Genomic DNA, 12,082 nt, shown 5'->3' with positions numbered 1-12,082 from the left:
TTTTGCCAAGTGAGATAAAATTGAAGGTTCAGAATACAATTATTAAAAAACGTATTAAAGACCTTTACTGATATACTCCAGTTATGGACAGACATCCCTTCTTCTTATATTAAAAAACGTATTTTTGATATGTCATTGATAAGCGTCGATACCATTATTGTTGCCAACAAAACATGTCAACATGTTATGGATGCATTACAGACCGTATCAATTCATGCCCTAAAAAAGTAAAGAACAAACGTCATACACAAAGAATTTATGTCAGGGACTAAATTACGTTGCTAATAAGAATTAAATTTGACTCTTGCAGAATGCCAAGTCAGTCTCAAACTTGTTTGCCGGTACCAGAGATAAATGTGTGGGCTGTGAGAAAACTGTTTATCCAATTGAGAAGGTAAAAACCTACGTAATTTTTTGCTACCATTATATGAGAGCTCAAATTTTCTTCCATTGATTGCATTCAAACCCTTATAAACAAAATCTTAAATTATTAAATTAATGTTCCTCCAAAGGTTTCCGTCAACGGGACTCCATACCACAAGAGTTGCTTCAAATGCAGCCATGGAGGTTGCACCATAAGCCCATCCAATTATATTGCACATGAAGGAAAGCTCTACTGCAAACACCACCACATCCAACTCTTCAAGGAGAAAGGAAATTACAGCCAGCTCGAAAATGAACGCGAAAAGCTTACAATGACCGAGCAAGCCACTCCTATGGAGATTGCTGCTGAATCATGATCCATCCCTTTCTCCTTGTGTGATCTCCACCATTTATGTCGTTGTTATGTCTTGTTTTGTTTCCTGATCATTATACATGGGCACTCGGATGTATCGCGAGATTGAATGTATTCGGGTATGAATGGTTTGCTTTGAGGGTTTTACTGCAGCATATTAAAACATTTGTCGTCTCTATTTTTCAGTTTCTTTCTACTTTACCACGTGCTTCAAAAGAACACTACTCGACTCCTTATATATGAGAGTTATTCCTCTTTTAACAACAAATTGTCGTCTAACACATGAAAAATATCTCATTTAAATGCCAAAAACAAAAGTACGGGTCAATTATGATTCATCTGCAAAACAGAATGACTCCATAACTTTTACGTCTCTAGTTATGAGCTCCTTCATATCGTTTGAGAGCTCCAGAAGTAACAAGACACTGACGCAAATTTCCTGTCAATCACCCAGGCCGGTTTACTCACTCCCGGTAAAGATTGAAACTGGCAGCTACCGTCGTTGGACATTGATGAAGATATTGGTTAATATGTAAAGGCATCATACCATTCTGCCATAAATCTTGGTTCAGCTATTGCTACACCCAAACTGTACAGGAGCAACAGATGAACACATCCATGTGTGTTCACAGGAGGACTGAAATCCCTAATCACTCAAAAGGAAATCAGATTTACAATGAAACCGGTTACAAATGTACAATGACAAGATGCTGCATGAACCTGTACTTGGCCCTCAACGACTGAGTTTAATTTTCTACTTCTTGACGAATCGTCAGTGTATCCGACTCTCTCGTTAGCATCAATCTGTTCAAAGGCAACAGTTATGCTTTGGCGTCCAACCAGTCATGATGAACCATAACCAAAGTTAAAGTAGATCACTGCTGTTTCGGTTGAGAGCCATTTTTGTTCATGTTGTCTTTCAATATTTGCGCTGCAAGTATTAGGAGCTCCACCATCTCAAGTCCAGCAGCATAAACAGAATCTATCTTCTCATGGCTGGGCTCCCCGTAAGCATGACCAGGCTCATTGCGGACACTCTGACCATTGAATTCAACGTCTTCATCTGCTGACCAACTAATCGGTAGGGAGCTGCTAAGTGCAGTCTTCACTAGTTTTGCCTCATTAATAATGTCGTTGACAGTTTCTGATAGGCTAGCAAATGTGGTACTTCCAGAAGTCACCAACTCTTTGACCTATAAAGTAGATTACGCACACACTGAACACATCAATTTCATACAGTAGACCAAAGAAAAACCGCTAACAGACTAGCTGTTGATGAACAGTGTTTCAATGCTAGTGATTGACTAATAATTAAGAGTGAAAGTTCGCCATATAAAAAACAAAAACATCTTAAACTTCCATCAGACCTTTGAAAGGGATAGACGAAGCCTGTGAACTGTAGTAGTCAGATGCTCCATACTTCCCATGCTCTCTTGAAGTGTTGCTATTTCAATTTTCATTCTGAGGAGACAAAAAATGCGGAAGAAAAAGGAATTTGATCTCATATCCAATATCATGTCAGTGGCAAAATCAACGGTGATGCATGTCAAGAACACACATCTACAGTATGTATCATTCAACTCAAATTTACCCAAAATGTATTCACAAACCTGGCAAACTCCATGCTATCGAACCTCTTGCCAGATAGATTCCCCTCGACATTTAGGCCACTTGCAGCTTCACGTCCCCTAAAGTCTACATTAGCAACCCAACGACTCAAGTATGTTTTCTTCAACAAACTTTTTAGCCTTCCATCCCTTTCATGAGTAACTACTTTCCTATCCCCAATTTCTGCGGGCAAATTTTCTCTATTTCTCCCTTGACCAATTCTCCTGCACATTATCATCGATAGTACTTTCAATAAGTTAAGTAAAAAATCACTAAAAGGCAACGAAGAAAGTTACTCCCGAGTAAAGGAAAAATTAACAACACATCTATAATGCCAACATTTCTAAAAGTAAAGCAGAAATCTGACTCTTTAAGCTGATGATAATCCTGCTTCAATTGTGCAAACTCCATTAGAGCTTTTACTTTTTCATTGGTAACCTGAACCAAAAAGAAATAATTGGACAGTTCATCAATGAACCCAAAAATTGTACGAAACTTTTAAGGTCGCACGAACAAGGAAATTCATCTTTGAACCAAAAAATATTCATGCAAATAATGAAATATCAAACTACACAATAAGATGGAAGTATCTGGAGTCAGCAACACTGCAAGTGGTACATGAAGGTCACCATTGAAATGCTTCAACATTATGTGGCACAGTGATAACACCAATAGATAATGTTTGTCTAGTATGAAATGAAGATCCCATATTAGAGTGAGTGGTCAAATTAACAAGGTTTACAGTTTAACACACGTGTATATTACAAACATCCACATGAAATTTCACAATTTGTTAGCTCCAGATTACACAGTACTTATAGTGCAGTCTTTCACAAAAAATTTCATGAGTTACCAGGGAATTGCATACATCACTGAGCTAATGAGCAGATCGGTTTAGTTACATTGAGATGACTGGAGAGAAACAAGTAATCTGACAGATGGGCGCTTCAAAGAAGTTACCTGCAGTAAGTTTCTGTGAAGCTCTTCTATTTTTCTTTCAAGAGCTGCATTCACATTTCTGTCAAGTAAATGTCTTTCTTCCTGCTGTGAAAGAAGCAATAATGTTGACACCTGAAAAATATTCTTGGTTAAAGAAAAAGCAACTGCAAATTAGGAACTATCAGATTTCAAGAAAAAGATAAACCAAAAGACCTTGTCCTGCAATGCATGTGCAAGGGCTTCAGAGTAATCGTTTCCTCTAACTGCCACAAACTCTGACGAGTCAGGACCACTATTCTGCAACCAGTATGGAAGATATAACGAGTGATATAAATGTAGGAGCAAAATTAGATTAATTACACCCTCCGAACTTCTTTTGAGTTCACCAACCACAAAGAAAGAAAAAAAAACTCTTTCAAGCAGTGCTTGGCTTGGAGTCAATCAGAAAAAAGGAAGCACTAAAAGTCCACAAAGATGTCTATCGTCAAACATCACTGAGATAGTAAGCAGTTTCCTCTATTAGGGTGCAGTGAACAAACCTTGGATACCAATTGGGGGTCAGCATTGCTAGATTTATGCCTTTGGAGTCTGGTTGCATCAATTTGCCTACAATTTTCCTCTATAGCATCAATTACTGATTTGATACTAGCCTTTCCCTCGTTGAGTAAATTCATGATGAGAACTCTATGCTGAGAATGGTAATGATGCAATTCTGCAATCTCATGTTTTATCATTTTATTTGTAAGGATCTGCACATAAGCCCACCAAATTTACAGTAAGAATGCAATTGAGATTTTTTTTATAATTTCTTTTAAGAGAAAGAAAGAAATTGAGATTGAACTAAATCATTTTCAATTAAATTTTTTCAAGCAAGAACTTACTTTTTTCTTTTCCAATTCACCAACTTTCCTCTTTAAATGATTTTCGATTTCCAAGCCCTACATGCCACAAGAAGATCAATTTTTGGAAAATAGACCATATAAATTAGTGTGCAATGCAAAGCTGACAAGTACGAAGCAAGTTGCTTACCATCCGTAGCCTGTTTTGAAGATTATCTACAGATTTCCTTGTCCTCTCGAGCTCTTCCTCTAATGCACTCTGTCTGAGGATAAGTTACTCAAGTTGCATACGGGACATAAAATCTTAATCTAGAGACAACCGCAATTTTTTTTTTTAATAAATTAGGCATAGTTTTCAAATGCAAGCATGATGTCAATTCAATCTGGAAAACTAAACAAGACGACAATATTCTATTTGATTCACAAGGTTCTCAGAAACAACGGTCAATCTATACTTGTCGAATATGGTTGCTAATGTTTTTATTTCCTCAATTCTTAAATTAATCCTTTAGATCTACTGTCTCCAGTAACTCAAACTTAGGTTATCATGAATTTATAATGTTTGATATCGTTACCCATTTACCCCTTCACAAGAATGAAAAGTAGAGGGTTATGCAAACTTACAATATATTTAGATGTTGAAGCATCATTGAAACTCCACCATTCTGCAGGATCATGCAAAAGGCATGCACATTTTCTGTCCCAACTTGTACTCTCACATCCCTCAGGGCTTTGCTGCCTGATCTCATAAAATTTATCGATTACCTGTTATGGACATAATATCTCCTTAAGAACTATGCGAAATCTTTCTCCAATCAAACTAAGTGAAATAGGACAAAAGGAAAACAACAAAACTGAAGAACAATGGTCAATGTTAACATAGTTCTAGCTATACCTTGAGCACACACACGTCTCCAAAAAAACCATGCAATATGTTCTCTATTTGCTAAATATGAGTGGACAGATAACTTGCTGATTGTTTGGGACTGAAAGTGCAATTAAATGCTAGTATCTGATTCGCCATGTAACATCTTTACATCCTTACGATTTGAACATTATGGATGTACCATGGATAACATAAGAGAGGGAGGAAGAAGAAAGAGAAAGGGAACCCAGGATCACCTTCTTGAAAGCTTCAATCTTCTCTTCTTGCATTGCTAAATCACTTTTCAGTTTATCATTAAGTTTCTTCTGTTCAGAACAATCTGCAGTTTGTTCTTCTAACCTGTATCACAAATAAGATGCACATCATCATGAAAGAAGCATGCGTTCACTTGCATCAGAATTTCATCTTGGCTTTATAGCTCAAAACAATTGTGGAAATAACGAAAATGCCTAACCACAAGTTCCCGCAATGATAAGTAGATGCCCAACATATAGGGTACAGAAAGCCAAGATAAAAGAAAGTAAAAGTACAACATTTCTGTGAGAGATATTTTTCACGTTTTCTTTTCTAACATTTGCTACTTATAATCAATTCTCTATTCGTCAAAAGCTAATAGATACCTCTTCTCTATATCACAAAATTTGTTTGACATGAGCTCCTCTTTTTCCTTAGCCTTCTCAGCCTGCGATAAGCAACATAACATATTTAAAATTTTGATTTTCATAAATAACTCATGCAGAAAAGTACTTAATAAGTGCCATACATGCAGAAAATAAGCTTAAAATAAAGGACAGCTGCCCTAACCTCCATTATTGAATGATCTCGTTCAGCAAAAGCTGCAGCCACACAGCCCTGGAAAAATTTAAGCTGTTTTTCTGCTTCCACATTCTAGGCAAACAAATTCAATATATAAGACCCAAGAACGCCACCATGAAATTAATTTGCATTCATTATTGAGATGCAAAAGAGCTTTCGTGTAAGAGAGACCTTTGCAACCTCTGCACCATGTAGATCAGCCAACTGGCCCTGAAGGTACAGAGCACACATGTTAGCTTTCATAAGCAGTTACACTATCAAGGGAAGAAAGTTAAAGATCTCACTTTGATTCTGTAAGCCTCCGAAAGCTCTTCTTGAAGATTCACATTATCTCTGGTGCAAGCAGCTAGCTTCTTTTTCAAGTTTTCAATTTCCTGCTCCAAGCCAGCTGTCCTAATATGACATGAAATTTTAATGCAAAAGACATTTATAGTTTTCTTCATAGTAGCACCCCAGGGGGACAAATTTTCCCTTCCCCGCCCTCCACTATAAAGAAGGAAAAACAACTTGATCGTATTGACTGGGGAAGGAAATTATACCTTTGAAAATGCATCTTAGTGGCCACAACAAGGTAGCTTGGACCAGCTTGTTGTATACACAGTTGTTCAATGTCTTTGCGCAATTCATCACGTTCTGCACATCATCATAATCCACATATATTATTTTTCACGCTATAGATTAGACACTCGAATCCAACTCAGGGTCACAAACTGAACAACACGGTACATACAGAAGCACAACCTATGTGTTTGCAATATGCAGTACCGCACAAAACCAACTTCTGAATTAGCGTAGCATAATGAATAGCCAAACCAATTCTACACACACACACACACACACACAAAAGAAAAAAAGAAAAAAAAAAACATAAATTGGAGATTGATGACACAATAAAATTAGCACACACCATTTTCGAGCTGATGAATTCGAGCCAACAACGATTCCTTATCGCTTAAATCTTCATCCATTGTCAGAAACAGAAGCTGAGGTCAAACCTTAAAAGCATCAGGCAATAAACTTACCAATAACCATAACCAACCCATTCACAGAACATGATTCCCAAGTAAAAAAGGACCCCGTTTCACAATTTGGATATTGCAAGAAGCCCAAGAACCAAAATTCAACAGAATAAAATCACCAAGATCAATAATTTAATTCAAAAGAATACTCGAACGTAAGAGAATAATTGGAATTTAATAATTTTAGGTTTAAGGGTTGGAAAGAAAGGGAAAGACTTCATCTTTTTGGTGTTACCTCAATAAGTTATAGGAACAACGACAACAGCAACGAGAGGAATTCAGATTCAAGGTCGGAGAGGAGAAGAGAGGAGGAGTTTGCTTTCGTAAGCTTGCTGCAAGAACTCAATCTGAAAGAAGGCTGGGGTGGGGTGGTGGGTGTTTCGTCTGTCTTTTAATTTTTTTATTTGAGACATAATTACGGGGTCTAATATAAAAATTTGTTTATTGAAAATAATATATTAGTGTAGAAAGAATATAGTGTACTGGATTCTAAAATTTATCTACTCTTTTAATGATGAGTTTTCTATTCAATTTTGTACTGACTATTGGTCAAATTATAGGCTTCTTATAAATTTTTCTCTTCAATGACCGTCGCCAACTATGCTTACGTTTGCTACATTTTCTTCCTAAAATAGTTGTGGATAAAATTGCCAATATTTCTACGGATGCTATTGGTAGACCTGGTAGTTTTTAACACGACATAAAAACGAAGCGAAATAACAGGTTTCGGATCAACACAATAACTAATCGGATTATTATCGGGTGACCCATTAATAATAAATTCTTAATGGGTATACACGCGGGTAACCCATTTCAACCCGTTAAGAAAAAAATTTATTTTGATAATTTTAAAGTTTAATTACTAAAAGATTTAGTATAATATATAACAGCCATATTAATATATACAATATATTCTATATTAAATATATAGTTTTGTATTATTATTCTACATAAGTTTAAAAAAAAAAAAAAAAAAGTTTTAGTCATTATTTATTTTTATTATGAGAGTTCCTTGTTATCATTACTAGGATAAATTTTACTTAACATGTTGTCCAAAATTAAAATAAACTAGTATAGTATTTGTATAGGCAAGAACTAAGAAGACATAAATATAAGTATGAAAAATGTGAAAGAATATATAAACACTTGTGATTCATCATTATTCCTCCACGAGTAGATAATGGTTACACTTACATTATCGTTTAGATTTTTAAAATCCTTCAAACCCTCTTGAATAATGTTATTTATTTGAGGGAAAATTAATAAAATTAATAATAATTATTGTAGAAGTGTACAAAATGTAAAAAGAATATACAATCACTCATAGTGACAAACTTTACAACTTTCATGAAAAGGTTAGCTTCAAAATCCAACACTATAATCCATAAACCTTAAATTTATATTTAACCGTCAATTGTCATTTACGCTTTATTCTTCTTACTAAATTTCATTTTTAAAATTTTCTTTTTTGAAAACATGATCATCTGGTGGATGTAAGAAGATGAACGACTTAAATATTTGTTATCACGTTTCGATATGGTTAACTTAAATATAAGTCAATGTCATATAATTTGTAGAAACTTTATAAACATCAAGCAATATTTTCACTAACCGTAAAACTTTGAACATAATATCAATGATCCAAACCGTTTATCTTCCTGAATCCTCTAATAGATCATGTTTTCAAAAAAGAAAATCCTAAAAAACAAAATTTGATGAGAAAAATGAAGCATAAATGTAAATAACAATCAATTTAAATTTTGATCTATGATTTATATGATTATAGTGGCGAATTTCGAAGTTAACCTATTCATGAAAGTGGTAAAGCTTGTCATTACGAGCGTTTATATATATTTTTTTCTATATTTTTTACACTTCTACATTAATTAAAAAATATATATATAAATATATACTTAAAAGAAAATTGCGTTTTTATGTTTTGGATGTGACAATATGGTATGTATATACTTATTTAGTATTATACTTTTCATTTGATTATTTATTGGTTTAAAATATATTTTCCTTAACAGGTAACGGGTTGGATCATATTACTCGTTAATATTATCAAGTCAATTTTGGGTTGGGTCATTTTACCCGTTTATTTTAGCGGGTGTTACATGACACAATCCGTTAAGATATCGGGTATGACATGAATACGACACGAACACGAAAAACACGACACGAATGTCAGGTCTTGGTGGCTCGACAGACAAGTGTATATAAAGACTAACTAGTGATGATAACTTTACTCTGGACCTAAGTGCTATCATGAACACCAAATAACGATGGAGCTTTTTCTGAGAGTTGCATCTTCCCCCCTAAAGTGCTCTCTTTTCTTTGGCTTGTGTTGCTAGACAAATTATTGACAAATGCTCAACGAGTTAGTCAATCCTCCATGTGGCATATGTGATGGTGATTTTGAATCAATTATTCACGTCTTTAGAGACTGCTCCTTTATTGCTAAAGTTTGGAGATGTTTCCCTGTTCCTGATCAATTTTTTACGAACGCATGTACTACTAATTGGTTCCAAAATAATCTCTCTTTCAAAATACTTGTCTTGGATAATTTGGAATGAAGACTGATTTTTTGCATTACCTGTTGGCTCTATAGCACTGGCGAAACAAAAATATTTTTGAACATGATTTTTCTCCACCTAATGATCCCAAATTTGTGATCATTACTTACTTGAAAGATTGGCTTCGGATGAATATGATTCCTTCCATAAAATCCCTTTGAACACATGCTTTTCTTCATTGAGAACCTTATCCTGAGGTTTGGGTAAAGCTTAATGTTGATGTTGCAAGGGGGAGGCCAACTTCATTAGTGTTGACGGTGTCCTTAGAAACTCATCAGGGCATGGGTTTCTGGTTTTTGTGCTAATCTTGGTCGAGATGAGATTCTATGTACTGAAGTTTGGGATGTTTTTATTGGGTTGCAACTTGCATAGAATCATGAAATTAAGAAGATTACGGTAGAATCAGATTTTGCTCTTGCGGTTGAATTGATTTCAAATGCAAAAGTGGATAATCAACCTCTGGGAAGTTTAGTATTGAATTGTCGTGCCCTTATGCACCAAAACTAGTCTAGTGAAATTCGTCATATCTATTGTGAAAAGAATTTTGTTGATGATGATTTGGCTCTTTTGAGTTTGTCATGTAGTTTGGTTTTAGTGTTTTCTCAGCAAGCTCCTCATTATTGTCATCGGTTACCAATTGCAGATATAACTAGGTCTTATGGCCTCGTGATATTCTATTGTAATCTTTTATTTTCTTCCAGGCCTGTGCCCTGCTGTCAACCAAAATAAAAAAGAATTTATTCACCATTTTAATACGATATATTCAATTGAAATTTTGAGTTCCCTTCGGGAGAAATCCATAAAATTAGAATTTTGAATTTTTTTTTTAACATAGAATTTTGAAAAATTTTAAAATTTTAGTCTTTGTTTTCGTTGTCGGGAGAAAAACTAAGGTCAGTATTCGGTAAAACCGTTGCGATATTCCAACTGTATGTGCCGGCAATCTTCATAATAACGCGATATTCCAACTGTATGTGCCGGCAATCTTCATAATAACATAAATATAAGCTCAAAACAGAGGGGGCAAAACTATATCATTGAATCAGACTAAACACTACAATCCAGAAGCATATACATCTTGTTGCTATATGAATGAACTAACTCAAACAATGACAGCATGCCCTAAGCCCTCGAGTTAGTAGGGAAGACCCCGCTCTAAACGGGCGGGACGGCGCAAAATTCACTTTCAAAGATAAAAGTGATAGCCGCCTCCTTCTATCTTTAAGGCCAAGAAAAACAAGGTAAAGAAAAAATAAAAAGACAATTACAAAAAACTTTTCTATCCCACTGTGAGTCTGTTGACTCTAAAAATTACAAAACCTACGTGGTGCGCAGGCCGAGTAACTAATAAGCTAACTGGTGCGCAAGCCGAGTAACTAATAAGCTAACTACGTCCTTCGGTTGAATGCGGGGCGTGCCAACTCGTTGGCCGAGCTCGACCGAGGAGTAAAATTCATTGATGTCGCGTTGAGCGCGTTGTTGACTTCTCTATCTTGCGATTGCGACCGAGGAAGGAACACTCTCGGTCTCTGGGTTCTATAGCCTGAAGACAAGGCTACTAATTCTGCGAAGTTCACAAATCGTTGAAGCCCGATTCGGTCACTGTGATTATATTCGTAAGAGTATAAGCACTGATGCGTGATTTATACGCACACAAATTAAACCCTCTTTTTGACAATTGTAGTATAAGTATAAGTAGGGATCGTTCTGGACCGGGGATTAGGAGGGATTGCAAATCTCTTGGAAACTGACTCAAAAACGTAAAATAAAGTTTAAAACACTAAACTAGACTCAAAGAATGCAAAATTAAAGTTTAAAACACTAAGACAAACCAAAAACAAAAAAAAATACTTTAAAACATAAACTAAACAGATTCTAAGCACTAAAGAACAAGAAAGTAAAGGGGGGGTTTGATTTGACGAAATTAGCTAAATTGCACAAATTGTAATTAAAGGCAAAACGTAAATATAAATGTGATGAAAATATTGATGATGGAATAGCCAAGGGGTTCTTCTCCACACATGTTACACTTGCATACAAGATTGATTCTCAGTTGGTCTTTCGATAAATTATGAAACTCAACGCCCCGGGTTAATTAGGTCCGCTTAAATTAACCGTCAAGTTTTCCTTAAGTTAATGAATTGGATGGGTTAGTGCAACGCAATTCACCACATTCTCCAAAAGTCCTTTACGTGAACAGCACAATAAAGACACAATCAAAGATCATTAAGCATTATGAAAACTATAAGTGTTGACGAGGCATTCGTTACTATGGAATACGCATGAAACTTATGCCAAGAATTCATTTAACGCGATTGTTTATAAGCAACCTCCACTACTTGTGAATATAAGTTCATAACGATTAGGTGAAACTCACTTATATTCTAGCGTCATATTTATGCATGAAAATTAAGCGCGCATTCTTAATAAACATTGATAAATAAGTTATCAATCAAACGGTTAAACAAATTGAATCCACAACTTATGAAATTCCAACGAAAGTTAATCAATTCATATTGCAAACATAAACATAGTTTCGAATCACCCCCTAGCTAAAAGGGGGGGTTTATTTCCTCATAACTTTGAAATTAAAGAAACACCTAAACATTCCAACAACTCAAACTTGAATTGTATGAACGTTTAGGCACTCTTCTCTTCCATTC

At 35.3% G+C, this 12,082-nt stretch overlaps 2 protein-coding genes across 3 annotated transcripts in view; one reads left to right on the top strand and one right to left on the bottom strand.

Moving 5' to 3' along the window:
- LOC137725996 (LIM domain-containing protein WLIM1-like) overlaps positions 1 to 872 on the top strand; it is a 1,888-nt gene extending 1,016 nt beyond the window's left edge. Inside the window, exons 4-5 of the mRNA XM_068464845.1 lie at positions 311 to 394; positions 513 to 872. Of these exons, the coding sequence (XP_068320946.1) occupies positions 311 to 394; positions 513 to 740 (312 nt within the window). The 3' untranslated portion in view covers positions 741 to 872. The remainder of the gene's footprint in view (positions 1 to 310; positions 395 to 512) is intronic.
- Positions 873 to 1,245: 373 nt separating this feature from the next.
- LOC137725995 (uncharacterized) lies at positions 1,246 to 7,218 on the bottom strand. Of its 2 annotated transcripts, none has more exons than XM_068464843.1 (18): positions 7,079 to 7,218; positions 6,732 to 6,807; positions 6,364 to 6,457; positions 6,109 to 6,217; positions 5,996 to 6,034; positions 5,813 to 5,896; positions 5,629 to 5,690; positions 5,245 to 5,347; positions 4,747 to 4,887; positions 4,313 to 4,381; positions 4,165 to 4,221; positions 3,823 to 4,032; positions 3,497 to 3,580; positions 3,305 to 3,415; positions 2,712 to 2,782; positions 2,347 to 2,568; positions 2,104 to 2,197; positions 1,246 to 1,929 (listed from the first exon to the last, which is right to left on the bottom strand). In XM_068464843.1, exons 2-18 carry the CDS (start codon positions 6,790 to 6,792, stop codon positions 1,612 to 1,614), a joined length of 1,929 nt encoding a protein of 642 aa, XP_068320944.1. In that variant the 5' UTR covers positions 6,793 to 6,807; positions 7,079 to 7,218; the 3' UTR covers positions 1,246 to 1,611. The 2 variants fall into 2 exon arrangements, with proteins under 2 accessions (XP_068320944.1, XP_068320945.1); XM_068464844.1 differs by having other exon boundaries at positions 6,109 to 6,212; positions 7,079 to 7,158.
- Between the last annotated feature and the right edge of the window lie 4,864 nt (positions 7,219 to 12,082).

The sequence above is a fragment of the Pyrus communis genome, chromosome 2 (genome assembly GCF_963583255.1).
Source record: "Pyrus communis chromosome 2, drPyrComm1.1, whole genome shotgun sequence".
NCBI lineage: Eukaryota > Viridiplantae > Streptophyta > Magnoliopsida > Rosales > Rosaceae > Pyrus > Pyrus communis.
Note: the sequence above shows the minus strand (reverse complement) of the source record. Positions and strands in the feature narration are given on the sequence as shown.